Genomic DNA, 20,933 nt, shown 5'->3' on the forward strand with positions numbered 1-20,933 from the left:
AAAAGAGAAAAATATGTTGACAGCCACAACTGAAATACCCTGAGTCCATGTTCCACAAACCTGCCTAGAGCTGGGAAGTGCTTAGGAAGAGAATGGGATTTGGAGAAGACTTCTCAAGGGCTGGACATGCAAATGGACACCTAGGCCCTCCTTGACTCAGGAGCAGTGGATTTAGTACAGGCCTAGCAGCAGCACTATAGTTCAGGAAGAACTGCAGAGTCTCTAGCCCACCTAGAAAGATAGTGTTGAGGTCAGCAGTCAGTGCTAAAAAGTCCTCAGGAGACCACACACTAGTATCTGAGAACCTCTACCCTACATGGGGCTTCTGGCTTCAAAGGTTTGAGATTCTGTTATTTCAAAAACATTAAAATATTGAAGTTCTCCATCACCACCACCCACCTCTATCATTTTCCACTGTCCTAGGAGTAATGCTTATTTTATGCATGTACATATTTGTATATATGTACACACACAGGCATGCATGTGCATTTTCTAGAGCCAATAAATAGGTGAGGCACTGACGGAACTGCAAAAATGAAGCTCAGTTACATGCCTAGAATCCAGAAGGCAATACCCTGAGCAGAAGCAGGTAGCAAGGGCAAGCCAGGGTCTCATTCAGCAATGCCTGGGCAGTGGCCTGACCTCTTCCCTGGCCTCACCCATGCCCAGGGCACGGGCAGAAACTACTTCTCACCTGTCAGAACACCAATCCTTCCCTCTAGTCTGGTGACCTCACCCTCCTCTCCTGGCAGTAAGGCTGGGGTAGCCACCACACCGTGACCAGAGCCTGCTGTGGACATGCCACGGGTGGTGACTCTGCCCCCTCTCTACTCTTACCTGCAGTCGGTGGAGGTGTCAGCGAGGACAGAGGCAGAGCTACCCTCAAGCCTGCTCTTTCCTGTTCCACCACAGCCTGAGACCTTCGGGCTCCAGATCCTCCTTTGCAAATCAAAGGCAGTTAGGCCTCGGACTCCCAAAGACCTTTTTAATTATTTTCTTTATTAGATAGTTAAGACTCTGTGTTTGGTTTCTTTGGGGCTGGTTTGTTTTTAGATAAAGAGATCTTGGGGAATATGCCATTGACTGGGCAGCTGATGTGTCTCTAAAAGAGCCCAGCCTCTGCTCTAAGGAGAGCTGAGTGGATTGTAGAGCACATGAATTACATCTCAATAAAGCTAGTTTTATTTTGTTTTGGGAGACAGGGTTTCCCTGTGTAGCCCTGGCTGTCCTAGGAGTAGCTCTGTAAATCAAGATGGCCTCCAACTCAGCCACCAGCCTCTGCCTCCCAAGTGCTGGGATTAAAGGTGTGAGCCACCACGCCCAGCGTGTTGTTTTCTTTTTTAAAAACAGAATGTAAAAACATAAATAAATGAAAGGATGTAGCCAGACATACTGGTACACATATGTCATCCGAAATTCTAGCACTTAGGAGGCGGAGATGGGAGGCTAACCCTATGTTCTAGGCCAGCCAAATCAAGACAGACAGACCCTGTCTTTGAAGAAGGAGAGGAAGGCATCTGGACAGAAGCAGTTGTTCAGTTAGCGCAGAAGACAGTGCCTTACAATGGCTTACAGCATTTTGTTTGGACCAGCCACCAGTTTGCTGCATGCAGTGTGTCCCAAACAGTGTTCTGCTCAGCTCAAGGAATGGAGCAGGGAGACCCAACAAGTCCCCCACCCCCCACCCAGCCACCTCCCCATCCCATTCCCTTAGGTGCAAGAGGGAGCCAGGGAATTGCTAGTTTAGAAAATGATCTGAGAACCAGTTACGTATGGCAAGATAGTGCGATCCACCAAGACCAACGAGAAAGGGGCCATAAAATCACAGTGCTAGTCTCTCTTCTCAGTGGCAGTGGCGGTGGCATGGCCTCCCCTCTCCCCACAGGGGCCCACTGTACTGTAGCTCCGATCAGTCTAATTGCTAAGGGGGCCACTGCGTCTGTGGCTCAACCTTCCAGGGCCGTCTCTGCTCTGAAAGGCGGCCAGAGCTCAGTGTCTCCTCCTGCATGCAAAGCTATGATGCAACGCTTCCACAGCCACTGAGAACCCTGCGGCCCAGCTCTTACCCTGTCTGCATTCATCTTCCATAGATGTTACTGCAGGACACCTCTGTCTTTATTATACGTTACTGATACCTGTCCAGGCCCGAGAGACCAGTCAGCCTGGGACTTTGCTTTCTAAGACGCCAGCAGCCATGCCAGGTCACCGAGTTACTTTGCACAAAACCTGGTAGTAGGCCTCTATCTCATAGATATTCTTGAGCCAACTTTGCCCTTTTTTGGTATAAAATCATTGGTGGCATACACTAGGATACGTTGAAAAGGCAAAGGCAGGAGAATCATAAATTGAAAGCCAGCCTGGGTTATACCTTAGGGCCTAGAGAGATGACTCAGCCACTAAGAACAAATACTGTCCCTGCAGAGGACTGGAGTTGAGTTCCTAGTACCTATGTCAGATGGCCCACAACTACCTGTAACCCCAGCTTCATAGAATTCAACACTCCTCTGGCCTCCAAAGGCACTGCGCTCACATGCACAAACCCATACTAAGACATACATATATATACATTAAAAATATCATCTTTAATTTAAAAAACAAAAAACTTTTATTCATGGCATGCCAGACAAATTTTGCCACCCTTCTCTACTCGGGACTGTCACTGCAGCTCAACCCAGCATCCTGTCCCCATATATATGGATACTTCCCTCAACTCTAAGTGGACATGAGCACACAATAATCTGCTTGACATAAGTGTGTTATCACTTCTGTGTTTAAAAACACACAAGGAAGCACTTAGAAGCAAAAAGGTATCAGGTCCCCCACTGACTTTCATAGGGGAGAAAATGTAAACACCAAAAGGGAAGGGAAAAAACTAGAAGCCTTGGTATAGACGCAACAGAAATTCTTTCCTACAAACTCAAAATTACTTCCATTTGTTTCCAGCCTAGGACCCTGAAAGTTCCTGTGACCTCTGTTCTCCCTGGCCTCTAACCATAGGCTATGACAAGTCTGGAGCCTTCCTGAATTGGTGGTGTCCCTCCTGGGTTGTGTGCTAGTTGCTCATGTGTAGGTGACTGAAAGTGACAGACTTTCCTACTTATCAAGATCATACAATTTTCTTTGTACAACTCCAAACACAACTGATATATCAGTTTCTCAAAACTGGTGACTGAGCTCTTTCCTGTCACATCCCCTTGGCTAGGATTCAGGGGGACCCTGGCTGGGATCACTGGGCTCAGAAATGACTAGAGATGCTGGAAAATACAAAGGCTGAGCCACTGATGAGGATCCCCTGTGCATACCAGCCATGGGCAACTGGAGCTGGGCTGGAGATCATAAAACACAAGTTATTCTTACCTAAATCACCTGTGCATTTATAATTTTTTTTTAAAAAAAAAGGCACATCTGGGAAGAGTGGAGCCTTCAATCTCATGCTTTTGGGTAAACACCCACTCTACTCTGCATTCACTTTACCAAGCTCTGGCTGTCATACTGAGCCTGAGAAACAGTCCTTACTGCCACAGGCTCCACAGAAATTGCCATGAGGCCCAGGGAGCCACCCTGAGCAGCTGCCCCTGGGTAGGATTCATTCTCTCCCACAAGGAGATGATACACTCATTGCAAGAAAATAAATCAGCTCATGGATTCAAGTGGGGAGCCAAGAAAGTTGTGGGAGCTTCCAAAAGTTCCCTGGGGTCATGATACTGAGACAACTGACACAGGGACAGGTAGATGTGTCCCATAAAAAGACCCAAAGGACAGAAGTCTGCTTCCAACAGTAATGAGGCAGTTGTCCCTAATATGAAGATCTTGACTTCTGACGTCATTTGCCCTAGGACATGAAGCAGTGGGTCACATTTGGCTGGTTACGAGCACTAGATGTGGGTACATACCTAAGCGCTGGGCAAGGCCACTGGAGGTCGTGTCAGAAGTGTCTCCAAAAAGGGAGGTGCACACAGGGATGGGGTCCTAAAGAGAAAAAGAAAAAAAAAGAGCGGAGTAAACTATGGGTTCTCCTCAACCAGGCAGCTTTGGGTTCCACACAAGGTGTCGAGTTGGGGCAAGAAAAGGACATACAAATGTCCCCAGGGGCTGGCATTTAGTCAACAGCCAAAAGCCAGATGACCCAACACAGAAGAGGTAGTAAAATTAGGGCAAACAGAAGCCACCTGTAATGGGACCCATGGAGCTGCTTATAGACCCTATGACCGATTTCACATAAAGGGACTGTTTTTGTGTTACAAACTCCCAAGTATGCTGCAGGGTATTCCAACCAGAAGGAAGCAAACGAACTCATTATGGCCACAGTGGAAAAAAAAAAAAATGACCAGAGTCTGAGTGCCTGGTCCAGTTCCTCACTGAGAAGCAAGGTCCTGCCTTCCTCAGAAAAGCCTACAACTCTCATTCCCTGAAGGCTTGTGAGGACTTCTGAAGGTTAGTAAGTGATCTGGGACTTTGAAAAGACACCAGCTACCAGCATCCAAACAGCAAAATTAAAGCCTTGTATGAAATGGTTGACCAATCTTGTTTTGGCTAAGAAATAATAAAATGTAACACAGTAGTGTGCTTGCCTAGCACGCACAAGGCCTTGGTTCAATATCGAGCACCTCCCCCACTCCAAAAAAAAAAAAGCTTGTTTGAAAAGGAAAAAGCCCACTCACTACCTTGCTCTGGGGTTTGGTACCCTGGCCACACTATCCAGGCGGAGACAACTGAACTGATCAACATCATTTCCTAAGGGCTTAAAGTCACTTTCAGAATTTCTTTAGGTATATAGAAAACAAGATTAAAAAAAAAAAAAAAAAAAGCAGGAAATAAATGAATCCATTTCTGAATTTTTTTTTTTTTTTGGCTGAAAAAGATACAAAAGTATAATGGTAAACCTGCTGTTTACAGACTATGAGTTCAACATTTGGCTTAAATATAACAATATTTAAACTCAACCCTCCTGAAGTAAACCTACCTTACCAGCTGGCTTTGTTGCTCCAAATATAACATTTTAAACCCCATCTTGTTACTGTTCTTAACATAGCTCATTACTTTCGAATAGGACATTGGTCTCTCAGTAGAAATATGCTCAAGGCCACATTTACGAAGGTGGGAGCACCTCCATCGACCCCTGCCATAGGTCAGGAAAACCTTACATCCCAAGCCAGCCATCCTTAGGGCTGATTAGGCTCAGCAGCATCCTCTCTGGGTACCAAAACCCCTGCGGCTGTCAAGACAGGCCAGCTAGAGAAGTGGCTTCATCCTGTGACTTCTGTTCTCCATCGTTTGTTGAGGACGTACAAGTTTAGGAGGAAGAGAAGGGACATACACACACACACACACACACACACACACACACCCTTTGGCAATGCCCTCCATGGACCAGCACTTCTTTTCTAGAAATGATCAGACAGTAAACAGTTTAGGTTTCAGTGGCCACAGGACCTCTAGTAGAACTGTTCAGCCCTGCCATCAAAGCACAAAAGCTGTCCCAGTCTCTACCTGCACAGACAGATGTGGCCATGTTTTAGTAAGACTTGATTACGTAATCCTTACTGCCTGACTGGCTACAATTCAGGACTCCCTGAAGAAGTCTCAACCATTCTCCAAATGACTTAATGAGCAGTCCGAGAGGCACTAGACACAAACCTTGCCTTGGAACATTAAAACTTCAGAGGAGGCCAGCATCGCAGGAGTGACTGGGCAGGAAAGAACACTAAGAGAAAACAGGCCCTGTGGGGGTCACCAAAGTCTCAGGATCATATTCAGAGTTCATCATGAAGGGTCTTTAGCAGAAGAATGGCAATGTCTGACCTGGTTTTTTTGCTTCTGTGTACGGTGTGCAAGCATATGTGCATGCATGTTCCATATGTATACAGGTACAAATGCATGTGCACATCCATACTCACACATAGTAATGTGTGTACACACACACACACACACACACACACACACACACACACACGCGCACGCTCATATCAGAGCCCTTCATCCAATATGAGTTACGGTATGTTCAAAGAAGAGACAAGGACTGGAGGTTCCATTCAGTGGAGCACTTGCATAGCACAAGCAAGGCCTCAGATTGAATCCCCAGCCCTGGGGAGGAGGCTCTGAGCAGACCCCTCTCGGAAGAGAAGACATCCATACAGACACACAGGGAGAAAGCAGCCCTGTGACGTGGTAAGGAAGACTACAGCGGGCATCTAACAGCCAAGGGCTAACGATGACTGCAGCATACCACTTGAAGTTGAAGGCCCCGTGGGATGGTTTTTCCTTCAGTCTCCAGGTTTTGGACTTGGGATCTCCAGAACTTAGAAAACAAATCAGTTTGTGGCTCTTTCTTAGAAGAGCCCTAGGAAAGGCATGCAGACAGCAAGTGGGAAGCAGAGAGAGGTTCTAGCTCTGGGTGACAGACATCAAGGCGGAGTCACACTAGCTCATGTTTTCACTGACAGCCGTGCCCAGGGTTTAATGACTCTGGACACATGAATCATGAGAGAAGGAAGGGCCAAGGACAGCCAGAGAACACTCAGACTAGGTGGGGTTGCCAATACAGAGATGAAGGGTTGTGGGACCAACAGTGAAGAGGAAAGGAAGTTTGTCTTGAGTTTGTCGGTCAAGTACCAATCATCAAATTGAAGCTCCAAGTTCAGAAAAGAAAAAAAAAAAAAGTTTTCTAAACCCAATGTAAATTTTAAACGTCAGTGTGGCAAAAAAAAAAACAAAACAACCTAACCAACTAAACCAACCAAACAAACAAACAAAACTGGCTGATGGCACGCGCGCACACACACACATCTCAGGGTGCTGGTGCAAGGAGAGCAGAGGTTCTGGTGGGCTCAGAGCTCAGGGGATGGGCTGAGCGCCCTTTAAGGAGATACAAGTGCGGGCTGACTCCAGGGTTCGCCACTGGTCTAGAAGCAGGCCTAAGGGCCTCCAGTCCAAGGTATCCAGGGAAGGACCTGAGGACGCGCTGAAAGTCCTAAGAATCCCCCTCGGGGCTACACGTGATCAGCCTCATTCCCACTCGTCTCTCCCGTTCCAGCCCCCTCCCCTGCGGTCCCCACTTGCCACCCTCCCCACTCAAGTCCACCAGGCCCTTCGGTCTAGGCCCCGCCCCCAGATCCCCACCAAGTTCTTGGCCCACCCCCTTCCTGCCCGGGCCCCGCCCACACTCACGTAGCGGCTGCACATGGCCACCGCGAGGTTGCGTAGCTGCGGCGTTGCCCCCACCCACAGGAAGAGCGAGTCGGTCAGGCGCATGACGTGGAAGTGGACGAGCTGCTCCCACAGCCTTGCGCTGAAGTTGTGAAGCGACACGTCCGCGCCCGCGGCGGCCTGCGGCTCCTCCATCCCGCCCGCCACCCGGGCCACGGCGCGGACACCAGGCAGGCGCGGGCGGCTAGACCAGAGAGAGCGAGCGCCGAGAGGCCCAGGGCGCTTTCCCTTTCAGATGCGCGCGCCGGGGTGGGGCGGGGCGAGCGCGAGGGGGCGGGGCCTAGGGGCTGCCCTAGGCCTGCTCTCGACCCAGGATGTTCACAAAGGTACATCTGGGCGAGAACTCAGTGTCGCCTCGGAGTCTGACAGTGTCCTCTGGGGACTCTCTGAACTCCCCCTGTCCTGTCCTTTCCCTTCTCCCCAGGAGTGCGTGTTAGTGGGCTGAAGCCAGCCTCAGCGTCTTCCTTTGCCCAGACATTCACTCTGAGCGTTTTAGCAGCCGCCACCTCCCATTCCCTCTCTCCTGGCTGTCTCTGAAGCAAGCCTTGGACATAGATAACCCTACTTAACAGCAACGATCCTGGGAGAAAGCTTTAAAAAGACCATGGCGGGAGGACAGGCTCTTTGGAAACAGGCATGCACACGCCTAGCTGCCATCATGTAAAATGCGGGCCTTGCGCTAACCCTTTAACTTCTCTGAGACTTGGTTTCCTCATGAGCAAAATGGAAATACGAGTACAGAGCTTTTAAGATGATGTGAGAAAGAACGTCAGAGTGCATGGGAAGCCCTATGGAGTGTGGTGATATGCCTACCCAGGGACCCTTTAATTTTAATCACTGGGACACTAAAGTGTTTGGAATGAGGCCCTTGGTGGGTTGAGAGAGGCCTATAAACCTTCCTGCGCAGTTTTGGCTTTTTACTGCTGACTTGGAGGCGCAAGGAGCTGTAGGAGGTCTGCTTAACTCTGCAGTGATTCTAAGTGAACTGAATTGAGGTTTAAAAGGGTGATATGGTTTGAATATGGCTTGTGGCCCCCGAGATCCATGGTGAGATGTTTTGGTCCTCCTGGGACACCGTGAAATGATGGGGAGAGAGGGCCTGTCTGGAAGGCTACATCACTGAGGACCAGGAGGTATTTCTCCGGCAGAGGTCCTGAGGTATTACTATCAAAGCAACAAGCCCAACCAACTACGCCCATCCTCCTTCTGCCTACACTTGGCTCAAGCTGTGACCTCTGCCCTGATTTGTGTTCCTATGACTGCTACCCACCATTCACTAACTATTCATTCACCACAATGTCCTCCCCTAAGTCAGCCAATGCAGATACCATGCTCCTAAATCTCCCAACACCGTAAACTAAAATCTTTCCTCTATATAAAGTTAATTGCAAAAAAAAAAAAAAAAAAAAAAAAAGCGGATCTCTGTGAGTTCGAGGCCAGCCTGGACTACCAAGTGAGTTCCAGGAAAGGCGCAAAGCTACACAGAGAAACCCTGTCTCAAAAAACTGAAAAAAAAAAAAAAAAAAAAAGTTAATTGCCTCTGGTATTTCATTTTAGCAACACAAAACTGATAATATAGCAGGGTTTTTGTTTGGTTGGTTGGTTTTTGGTTTTTCGAGACAGGGTTTCTCTGCGTAGCTTTGCGCCTTTCCTGGAACTCACTCTGTAGCCCAGGCTGGCCTCGAACTCACAGAGATCCCCGCCTGCCTCTGCCTCCCAGGAGTGCTGGGATTAAAGGCGTGCGCCACTACTGCCCAGTGCAGAGTGTTTTTTATACTTTGGTTCTATTTGCTAATTATCAGTGATTCAGGTCATATTTTAACAGCGTTATTAAAGTATAATTAGCATAATGACTGCACATATTTCAAATGTACAAATTAGGGGATGGGAAGCTTGGAGGAAGGGAGTGGGGAGATGGATGTGACCAAGATAAATTATACACATGTATGAAATTTTCAGAAAAATAAAACATGTCAATTGAAGTTTTAGCATCTGTATATCCCATGAAACCACCATCACAGTCAAAATAACAAATCTAGTAACCCTTTCAGATCCCTGTATAATCACCCATTCCCTTCACCACTAGTCTATGTTGTTGCTATAGGTTACTGTGCATTTTCCAGAGCTTTATATAAATAGAATTACACCATATATTTGATTTTTCTCTTGCATCTTTCGTACATTAGAATCACATCAAGACCCTTCCCACTTATATGTATCAGTACTTCACTCCTCGTCATTACTGAGCTGTGTTCTATTGCATGGACACCACCATCTGTTTATCCACTCACAGGGATATTCATATGGGTTGTTTCAGTTGTTTTTCTTGATTTTACAGTAAGACATACAAACATATGCATACAACTGAGCCTCTGTGTGCTTTCATTTCTCATAGATAAAACCACGGAGTGGAATGGCTGTTCCCTACAGTTGTATATTTGCATCTTTTAAGAATCTGCCAAACCATTTCCCCACAGGTCTCTACATTCCCATCGTCAGCGCCTGAGAGCTTTGGATCCATCACATGCTCACCAGGCAGCGACTGTGTAGTGCAGCCGTTCTTTTACTGGTAGCCATCCTGATAGGCATAGTCTGGAACAACATTGCTACTTTAATTTGCATTTTCTTATTAGCTAGGGGACTTCAGTTCACATCTGTACCAAACATAAAACTGAACTGAAATGGTTCATAAATCTCAACATAAAACCTGAAACTATGAAACACAGAGCAAGGCGAAGGAGAAAACCTGTGATCTGACAGAGGTTTCACAAGAGTATGATTCACTCAATTGGACTGCATTAAAATTAAATTCTTCTGCTCTTAAAAAAAACCATTAAGAAAGTGAAAAGATGGCAGGCAGTGGTGTTGCACACCTTTAAACCCAGTCCTCAGGAGGCAGAGACAGGCGAGTCTCTGTGTTCAAGGCCAGCCTGGACTACAGATTGAGTTCCAGGACAGCCAATGCTACACAGAGGAAAAACCTGTCGAAAGAAAGAAAGAAGGAAGGAAGGAAGGAAGGAAGGAAGGAAGGAAGGAAGACAAGCCATAGACTAGAAGAAAGTAGTTCCAGAATTTATAGTCAAAATATATAATAAATTCTCAAAGTTACTAACATTCCTTTTTCCCTTTCTTTCTTCTTTTCTTTCTTTCTTTCTTTCTTTCTTTCTTTCTTTCTTTCTTTCTTCCTTTCTTCCTTTCTTCCTTTCTTTCTTCCTTTCTTCCTTAAAATGTGGGAAGCTGGAGAGATGGCTCAGGGTTAAGAGCACTGGCTGATCTTTCAGAGGACCAGGGTTCAATTCCCAGAACCCACATGGTACCTCATAACTGTCTAACTCCAATTCCAACACTCCTTCTGACCTCCATTGGCACCAGGCACATACATGGTATACAGACACACATGCAGGCAAAACACCCACACACATGAAATAAAATTTTTTTTAATTAAAAATAAATAAATGCAAATGAGTAATCCATACATTGTTGTTCAAACTTGTAATCCCAGCACTATGGAGGTTGAGAGGCAAGAGGATCATGGGTTCAAGGCCAGCCTGGGCTACATGGCAATTTCCAAGCCAGCAGAGGCTACACAGGGAGACGCTGTCTGAGAATCAAAACAAAGATCTCCTTTTTAAAAACCTGGGGCTTCAGCTCAGCTCCTCACTGGCCCTGGGATAGCTGGCACTGCCCCTCATTGGATACTGCAGCAGGAGAGCTGCACCCCCCATGGGAGAGCTGGCCTCCCTGCACTCAGGAGAGATGGCCCCACCCCTCACCATGGGTGTAGAAGAGCTGGCTCTGGCCCCTCACCTGAGGGGGCCTGTCCCAGTGGCCTGGACCATTCAGCTCAGCTACCACCCAGACTCACATCCTGGGCCTTGGGTTGGCCCACCCTAACATCTACCCCATCTATGACCTGCTGGAGCACATGAAAGGGCTGGTCCTGCAGAACAATAACCGTAGACTCTCCACAACCCAGGGCAATAGGAGGATATCTGAAAGGAGTCTCCATGAGGGTTCAGTGATGATGGGTTTGCCAGAGGCCTGGAACCAGATCAATGACTCACAGCAATGAACATTTCATGGGTGAGGCTGATTGGAAAAAAGGGTGTACTGTGTGACACATGGCAGTGCCCAATGCCACGAGGATGAATGAAGAGGTGTTGGAAAGATGGAGAAGGAAGGTGGGTTCTTTTTTTTTTTTTGCCTGTTTGTTTTTAATTGCTTTTGGGGGAGCATTTTTTGGGGGGGCTGCAAGGGTGAGGGGAGGATATGGAGGTATTGGGAGGTGAGTGGGATTGGGGTTCGTGATGTGAGATTCCCAAAGAATCATTAAAGAATTATGTTATAAAACAAAACAAAACCTGAGGCTGAATCTAGGCATGGTGGCATATGCCTTTAATCACAGCACAGGCAAAGGCCAGTAGATCTCTAGGAGTTTCCAGGCCAGCCAAGCCTGCATAGTTGCATAGTGGGACTCCATCTCAAAATTGGAGGTGAGCAGGGGAAGGAAGAATAGAAAAAGAAAAGGTAAAAGAGTTGACTAAAGGCCTTACCAAAGAAGATACATGATGATAAGCCTCTTCTCGGTCCACAGTACTGTAAGCTCTATGAAGATGGCACTCTGATTTTCCATAGAGTTACAGTAAGCCCAGTGTGGTGGTTTCAATGAGAATGGCCCTCATAGGCTCATATGTTTGAATACTTGGTCCTCAGTTGGTGGAACTGTTTGGGAAGGATTAGGAGGTGTGGCTTGTTAGAGGTAGACTCTGAGACTTCCTGGTGTGCTCTCAGCCTCTGCTTGCAGTCCAAGATTTGAGCTCTCTGTGGATGTGCTAGCCACTTGCTACCTGCTACCTCCACTCCACCATTGTTGTGGGATATATGTACACTGTGTGAAAGGGTATTGCTGTGATTGGTATAATAAAAAGCTGACCGACCAATAGTTAGGCAGGAGGTATAGGTGGGACTTCTGGGGAGAAAAAGGAAGAAGAGGAGGAATCAAGGCACTCGGGAGACATGGAGAGGAAACAGGAAGTACAAGATGGAAGAGAAGTAACATCATGTGATAAAATGTAGATTAATATAGGTGGATTAATATGTTATAAGAACTAGTTAGGAACAAGCCTAAGCTAAAGGCCAAGATTTCATAATTAATAAGAAGTCTCCTTGCCATTATTTGGAAGCTGATGGTATGGAGAAAGACTCGTCACACATCATCATGGATGAGAACTCTGAAACTATAATCCCCAAATAAGCTCTTTCTTCTCTAAGTTGTCTTGTGTCCTATTCCAGCAATAGAAATGTAACTAACATATCCACAGTAAGTGGAAAATGCTTGTTCCACACCTGACCTCAGCATTCCAGTTTTGGACCATAGCCTACTGGGGAGTGTCAGTAAGGACCCTGCATGGCCGACTGGGATCTGCCTGCCTTCCCCAGAGAGGAAACAACTACTTATTGCTATCCTAGGAAAATTCCAGATATAAAATTCCAGATACAGTTTCTGCTGAATACATATCACTGCCATACCATCACAGAGTTGAGAAATAAGTAACGGAGTTAGAGATTGTCTGTACTGTAGCCTAAACTATCAATATGATAGCAGTAAATGAAGTTAAACAATCCTGCAGCTGTGCAGGGAACAGGAAGGGTGCCACCCTCAGGCAAAGGATTCTAGCACATTCCTGGAACATGGAAAGTAGACATAGAGTCTCCTCTAATGAAACAGCAGGTGAGGAATCCACAAAGACCAGTGCAAAGACAGAAGAAATAATATGATTAAAGTGCATCAGATGCATGTATGGAAATATAATGGGACTCCGTTGTGTTGTAGCAATCTAGCAGAGTCACTGTATCAAGTGTAAACATTAGAACAGAGTGTTGTTTTCCAGAAGTACTTTGACCTTGAAGAAATCATGGTGGAAATCAGTGACTGTTTTCTGTGATTTATAGAGTTGTTTTTCTGAGGCAGCCTTACAACCTTTGCATGACTTTAGTCACAAGACACTTCTGGCACATCTGGAGCTCTTGGATTATTGGGTACTGCAAGCAGTGCAGAATAAAGACTAAAGTGGTGGGTGTGATGCTTTCCTTCAGATAAACATATAGATTAGATCAGGGACTTGGGGATGAGGAACTTGTTTATCAAAAAAAACAGCTTTGTGTAACCATCAATAAATACGCCTTTGAACGGCTGTTTGAGGTTCAGTCTGTCAGAGGCTGCTCTCCCTGCTGCCGCACAGGCCTAAAATCGATCTTGATGTGACCTCTTTCTTTGACCCACTCACACAACACAGAACTCCTGATACCTTTGTACAAATAATATGTGCCAGTAAAAAATATACCAAAAATGTGAAGGGGGCAGCCGGGGAAGAGGCTCAGTGGATAAAGTGCTGTGTGCAAGCGTGAGGACTGAGTTCAGATCCCCAGAGCCCACATAAAAGCCAAGGACACATGGCAACCCAGCTGTAATTCTAGAAGTCCTCCAGGGCCAACTGGCTTCCTAGAGGTAGAGTTTTTTATGAATCCTGGTAATGACCTTGCCTCAGTAAATAAAGTGGCTTATGTGCCTGATATGACAAGTGGCAAAGATAACAGTATAAAGGCCACTTTGGCCTGATTTGGAGTGATTCTGATGGGCACCAGGAGGTCAGATGAGGCATTCACCTTATACACCACCAGAAGACATCCAGAAAGCATGATCTAGGGCTGGAGAGATGGCTCAGTAGTTAGGAGTACTGGCTGTTCTGCCAGAGGTCCTGAATTCAATTTCCAGCATGGTAGCTCACAACCATCTGTAATGGGATCCGATGCCCTCTTCTGGCACAAAGTCTATAGCGCACACATATACATAAAAAAAAAAAAAAAAAAGCACATGATCCAAAGCTGAGGGCAGTCACCTCCAACCAAATAGAATGATCCTTTGTTCAGAGCCTGGACTTGGAACTCAGTAACTGAGTGGCTTCATGTCATTAAAATGTAAACAGTAATGGTTATCTCAGTCCTTCCCCCAAGGGATCACTGGCTACTCAGGTAAAAGTACAGCAAGGAAACAGGAAGGCCTAATGTGTCAAAGGTCAGAGCTAGAAAGAGGTCCAGCAATCTGAAGTATCAGCATGGTTTGTTCTGCTACTTTGGAGCATATAAGAACCAAGCAACAGAGGAGTCCTGCCAAGGGTGCACTCTGTCTGTAGATCCACTGTAGGTCATTCCACACAATTGGAATACATAGACTTGGAAGCTGGCCCAGTCCCTACACCAAGTGGAGAAAGCCAAATGGAAACCTCTAAGATTACTGTCACTCAGCCAAAGTGAGCAAGTGAAAACAGTATTGCATCCTGAGGAGGAGGAGGGTAGACATTTAGACCATCTGAAGGATTCCAACGATGCAATGATGGCCGTCCTTGTCCTGTCTCTGTTATTCTACTAGTCAAATCTAGAAGATGAAAACAGAATATGTCACCTCAATAGACAATAGGCACTGGAAACTCTTGGCAGTAGACTATATAAATCCACCCCCCCCACACACACACACACAACAGTATGAATGTGACCATCACCGTCATCTTTGCTAGGGTAATATAGTAAGGCTTCAAGCACATGGCATGTGGCCAAGGACTCCATGGATTCATTATTTTCCACTCTACTCAGGAAGAAAAAAAAAGGAACAGAAACAGTTTATATTCCCATGAGATATACACAATGGATGTTTATAGTTTGGGCCAGGGTTCTGACTCACCACCCTCTGTCATAAGAGATCAAAACTATCTAGACATCTTTTCAGAATCAAATTAATGCATTATGTCACTGTCATCTCTGTCTCACGAATGTCCTTTGCACCATTCACTGCTGTGGCGCGGGGAGATAGTGACGGCTGAAGCCCAGACTGGCTTTGAGGAGGACCAGCATAGAGGTACAAAATAAACTCGAGGGGCCTCACCCATGCAGTGGGCCTGGTTATCCATATTGTGTGGATAAAGCAGTAGCCCAAGGCTAGGGTAGATTCGTGGGATGTGGCCGTACTTGTAGAGGGGTGGGTTGATAAAATAACTAGAAGATGAAGCTTAAGGAGGCCTGGGGTGTGGCCTCAGAAAGAAGAGTCCGGGACATGCGAGAATTGTTGTATTAGAGCAAAGGCCCACCAAAGAAGACAACATGGCTCCATCAGTTGGCATCACTCCCTGTCTTCTACCATCTCAGGGATGGCACATACGCAAATTAGTCACTGTAGCAGAGATGAAGATCATACTATCTGAAATCCACTTAGAAAAGATGACTTTGCTTCCTTGCCACCAAATATCCTATAACCAGTTCACAGAGACCCTATCCTGAAGCCTCAAGAAGCATTCCTCAACAACTGGCCACATGGCAGCAGTTGGTGACTTTGTGCTCCTCCTATCCAGAGAGACAGCAACTTACTGGGACCAGGACAGATCTCTATTCCAGGTGGATGTTTGCATTTTCTGTGCACAAGGCCCCAGACGGTGCCACCTTTCCAGTGTTCCTAACTGTGCTTCACAGAACATGTTGTCCTTAACTGTCACCTTGATACAACCTACAGCCATTGAGAGAAGAACCTCAACTGAGGGGTTGCTTTTATTATGTTGGTTTGTGAGATGTCAGAACACAGCCCAGAAATGGAGTCCTGTGAGAATTCTGAGTGCTTGAGGAAACACTCCAAGAAAACAGGACAAAAGTGGAGTGGATTTATTTCAGATCAGTTGTTACTACTTACTATTGACTATCAGATATGTTTAAACTGTCCTTTGTGTGCTTCTGTGGAAGGACGTGTTTTTGTCACACTCAGCTTGTCTTTGTTATTGTATATAGCTTGAAACCATGTGACTTTACTCAAGAATTTTCCTAACCCTCAGAGTATGAATTGTTTGCTGCTCTAAATAAAATTGGCTATCACAGCCGGGCGGTGGTGGTGCACGCCTTTAATCCCAGCACTCGGGAGGCAGAGCCAGGCGGATCTCTGTGAGTTCGAGGCCAGCCTGGTCTACAGCGCAAGATCCAGGAAAGGCGCAAAGCTACACAGAGAAACCCTGTCTCGAAAAACCAAAAAAAAAAAAAAAAAAATTGGCTATCACATGAGACTTTAGTCTGCCTCGTTCATTCACTCCACTCTCCCAGGTCCCACCACCGCTGGAGCAGTGACAATGGGCAAGTCTGTGAGGGATTGTCTTGATTGTTCTTTGATGTAGTATGGCCCAGCTCACTGTAGGAGGCGCCATTCCTCAGACATGTGGTCCTGAGCTGTATATGGAAGCTAGCTGAGCATTACCCTATGAGTGAGACAAAGAGCCAGAGAGGGGGCAAGCAAGCAGTGTTCCTCTATGGTTTCTGTCTTTGGGTTCCTGCTTGAGTTCCTGTGCTGATTTCCCCCAGTGATGGTTAGAAAGGTTAGTAAACGCTCTCCTCCCTGAAGTTGCCTTTGGTCAGAGTGTTTTAGCTCAACAACAGAAAGGAAATTAGAACATATGCCATGAGCCAGAGCAGATGAGAGGATGCTGCCATGGGATCTACCGGTCACACTACACTCATCACTCTGCTGCCCACCAAGGTGACTGTTTTCAGGGTCAGGAGATCTTCCTTCAGGACCATGACTAACAGTGCTTTATAGATATTATGTCACCAACGGGAATATCTCATGAATCAGAGACCAAGGAAAGTGGGAATGGAACACGCACCATGACTCACAACAGCCCATTTAGAGGACTGTACTTTCCAAACCTCTGCAAGTGGACACAGGACCAGAATCCTGCTTCCACCAGGGAACGCTGCAGAGACCTCCAAGCAAGTAGCTATGGCTGCGTCTGAGCATCTGGGCTCTGGATTAGCTACTTTGCTCATTGCTGTGACTGGATGCCTGGCAAAGAAGTTTAATGAAGGCTTTACCCCAACTCACTGTAGGAGGGTACAGGCCATCATACTGTGGGGAAGATTTGGTGTGAGGCAGCTGGTTGTAGTCAGGAAACAGAAAGAGATAAATGGCAACACTCAACTCACTGCCTCTCTTTTCCATTTTTATTCCATAGACTCCCAGCCCAGGAGTTGGTGCTGTCCACGTTCAGGGTAGCATTTCCCTTCACAGCTAAATGTCTCTAGGAACACCCTCGTAGATGCTCCTAGAGGTGTGCCTCTGAGGTGATTCTAATCCATTCAAGTTGACGATGAAGATTAGTGTTTGGTCACAAAAGTCTAGCAGGTCCAGAAGAGTCACCGTCAGGCAGCACAGAATTCACCCTGACCACCAGGAGACAGGGTTGTTGGTACCCAGTAGTGGGGAGGAAGAAAATGTCATGAATCCACTCCTGACACCTGTGACCCTTGCCCAGTCATAGAGGTAAATGGACAAAACAGCAACCTGGCTGAAGAAGGGCAGGTCTCCTTCAAGGCAACAGTCCTTGCCCAGCTGGTGCATCTGAGGTCTTCCAATGCCATGCCCTGTGGGTATGACTTCAGCTATCAAGTCTGGCTGGCCAAAAGATCTGTCCATTGAATAAAGACCCAGCCACCTGAGCCCACTGATGTCAATAGCTGTCAGCCCAGAATTCCACTGCTGTCTTGAAGGGGTTGGAGTCGACAGTACAGCCTTTCTCCTTCTCTCCAATCTCTCTTTCTCTCCCTCCCTGCCAAGAGTAATCCCTAATAAATACAATAAATATTCAGGCTAAGTCTGCTTCTGCAGATCCCGAGCTGGATCCAGAAGCCTCCAAGGCTTGCCCTTGTTACAGGAATCTCGGGTTTGTGTCTCACAGCTTTATTGAAAGAAAACCCAGAGATAAGAACTGATAAAGGAAATCATTTTTATTTATAGTCTTGGCCAGAATTGAGGAGAGGAATGTTCTTAGTTTCTCTCCATCTTTCCTGTAACAGGATTATAATTTTTTAGAAAAGATGAAACAAAACCCAGGAAATGTGCATTTGCAGGTGAACAGAGATAAGTTCATAGAAAAGTAAGATCGAGCCAGGCAGTGGTGGTGCATGCCTTTAATCCGAGCACTTGGGAGGCAGAGGCAGGAGGATCTCTGTGAGTTTGAGGCCAGCCTCCTACAGAGCGAGTTCCAGGACAGGCTCCAAAGCTACACAGAGAAACTTTGACTAGAAAAAAACAAAACAAAAACAAAAACAAGAAAGGTAAGATGGAAGGGAATTGCTCTCTTAGCTCCAAGCCCTCAGAGCATGTTCATTCCTGGAGGAGGAAATCCTGGAGAAACATGAATCCTCTGGAGGTCATCCTTTGAGGGTCTCCATGCATTCTCATCTGGTTTCCTGCATCCTTGGGTCAGTTAGTCATTACCTAGTCTGGGATGTCTGAACCCAAAGCCCGTTGTTTTTCAGGCCACACACAAATGAAGTTGCCCGCCGGCCATCTGGACCTGACTTCTGCACAGCGCTTGTCCCCTCAGGGTGTCCACTCCAGAACTTAGCCCCTCTCCCTTCTCTCTATCCAGCCACGGCCCACTCACCTCACTGTCTTCCCTGAAGTGGTGAACACCAACCCCACTCACTGTTCCCAGCCATGAATTTAGGAATCATCTTCCTTTCTGCAAAGACCAAGATGGCTCACATCCCCCACTCCCCACTCTAGGCCTGTCCTTGCTATGTGTACTGCCCTGTCTCTGCCCTGGTGCGAACCTACCCATCTCCAGCTTGGGCTGCTGCTGTGACAATCTGACTCCTCTCCTTAGCTCTTCTTTCACTGGCTTCCAATTTGTCATTTGTACTATTCCCAGAGAAATCTGTACTTATTCCACCAATTAAAAAAACTCTGCAATGATGTTTCGCCTCAATTGCAGACATGCAAACCCCACTCACCCAGAAACTATTTACTTTATGCTGGGGGGTGCCAGACCCCTACTTCACATTGCCTGTGTACCACTGCTCATGGTGGGCGGCCCACTTGACTGAGAAACTGTGTGTGCTGAAGTTAGCCGTCCCCCCATAGAGAAACCTTCCTAGACTCCAGGCAGGCTGGCTGAAGCTGTTCCCTGGCCTCCATCCCCATCTCCTGCAGAGCTGTGTGCTCTGTAGTGTAATGTAATGCCCGTTTGCACGGCCATCCTTGCTCTCAGCGAGCTCCTAAAGACAAGAATAGGGTCATCCGCAGTTCTCTGCTCAACCTGAGACACTGTTGGTAACAGGCAAAAGGTAGATGATTGAAGTGGATGCAAGGTTCCAGTCGGTGTCTTGGACCCTAGTACTAGCACCTCCACTAATTAGCCTGATGCCTCAATTCTAGGTCTGTTATCGTAACTGCAGATTGAGATGATTGGTTCAGGCCCTTTCTATTTAAGGGCCTTACCTAAGATCAGGTGAGAAGGTAAAATGCTAACAGGAGCCTCACACAGAAGGGTGTAACTCTAAAGACCACCACTAGATGGCAGGTGGGAAGGAAGCGATCTACTTGCAGAGTGGCTTTAGCTTTCAAAAAGCCAGGCGCAGCGTGTGTCCTTGCCAGCCTGTTCTTAACTGGGAAGTACAGTCTGGGAGTCTTCCTCCAGGTTCTGCAACTGCAAAACAGGCCATTGAAACAAACCTGAGTAGACCACAACCTCCACACGCAAAAGCACGCAGCAGGAGGCCACGAAGGCCAGCTCGAAGACAAAGAGTGAGCTGATGGTGGAGGTTTTGATGCGTTTCTTTGTGCTACCACCGTGAGCCTATAGAGAGGATTTCTTTAGAATCATAAGCGTTTTTGTTTGTTTGTTTGTTTGTTTGTACTGTGTTGTTCTGTTTGTTTAATTTCGGGACTGGGGATTGAACCCAGGGCCTCGTGCTGTGCCTCTGAGCTACACCTGCTGCCAGTCAAGGGATTTTAGATGGAGGATAAGAAAACTGCTCTGTGGGGGGGGAGAGTGGGCTGATGTTCAAGACCCTGGGTTTGGTCCCCAGTACTGGGGGGCAGAGGAGGGAGGGAGAGAGAGAGAGAGAAAGACAGAGAGACAGAGACAGAGACAGACAGAGAGACAGAGAGACAGAGACAGAGAGACAGAGACAGAGCCGAGATTGTGAAAATGATTCCTGTGAGCACCCTTCTAGGTGTGGAAACAGAAGCCACCTGCAGGTGGCGCTGTCTCCTGGGATGTTCATGGTGCATTTAACAATTCCTAAGAACTGAGATACTGGCAGCACCGAGGAGCTGTTTGTGAACAAGCTCCTTGGGCTTTTAGCCAAACTCAAGCTCAAACCCAAACTTGGTTAAACACCATGGAAGGTAATGGGCTACTCACGTTAATAATAGACTAGTGATGCAATAGTAAACATCTTGACCCTGCTGTATCAATGACTTGATAAGAGAAATTCTATTTTTAGCTTATGCTATATATCTCTCTTGTGACAGGACAAGTTCCTTCTGGAACTCTAGCTGATAGGCCCCCTGCCACCACAGGTCACTGCCACCACAGGTCACAGCAGCAGAGACAGATGCCAAGTAATGGCTCTCAGTGTTTTTTGTCCTGACCTAAAAGTGACACATCACATTTCCTCATACCCCACGAGTTAGTTCCTTATTGCTGCCTTCCTGCAAGGTGGAAGGCGGGCTGAAACAGGGGGATAGACGAAATCTTTGCAAAGCAGCACTGTGCCTGCTATGGCGACAGCATTGTGATTGGGGGCTGGGAGTAGATCAGTGTTAGCATGTGGCACGCACAGGGTCCTGAACTAAACCCAGCACTAAGAAAAAAAAATTCTAATTGAGAGTCACTACATCTACCAGGCAA

At 46.8% G+C, this 20,933-nt stretch overlaps 1 protein-coding gene across 4 annotated transcripts in view; it reads right to left on the reverse strand.

The window, feature by feature from the left end:
* The window catches only part of Psmg4 (proteasome assembly chaperone 4), a 57,245-nt gene extending 49,783 nt beyond the window's left edge, over window positions 1-7,462 (reverse strand). The window contains exons 1-3 of one of the 4 annotated variants that reach the window (XM_052728580.1): window positions 7,168-7,461; window positions 3,894-3,969; window positions 4-939 (exon numbers count right to left, since the gene is read on the reverse strand). In XM_052728580.1, coding sequence (XP_052584540.1) covers window positions 719-939; window positions 3,894-3,969; window positions 7,168-7,341 — 471 coding nt within the window. In that variant the 5' untranslated portion in view covers window positions 7,342-7,461 and the 3' untranslated portion in view covers window positions 4-718. Of the gene's footprint in view, window positions 1-3; window positions 940-3,893; window positions 3,970-7,167 lie in introns of those variants that run through there. The other 3 variants (XM_052728582.1, XM_052728581.1, XM_052728583.1) reach the window with 3 other exon arrangements.
* Between the last annotated feature and the right edge of the window lie 13,471 nt (window positions 7,463-20,933).

This window comes from Peromyscus californicus, unplaced genomic scaffold (assembly GCF_007827085.1).
Source record: "Peromyscus californicus insignis strain IS unplaced genomic scaffold, ASM782708v3 Scaffold_8__1_contigs__length_139910024, whole genome shotgun sequence".
Classification (NCBI taxonomy): Eukaryota; Metazoa; Chordata; class Mammalia; order Rodentia; family Cricetidae; genus Peromyscus; species Peromyscus californicus.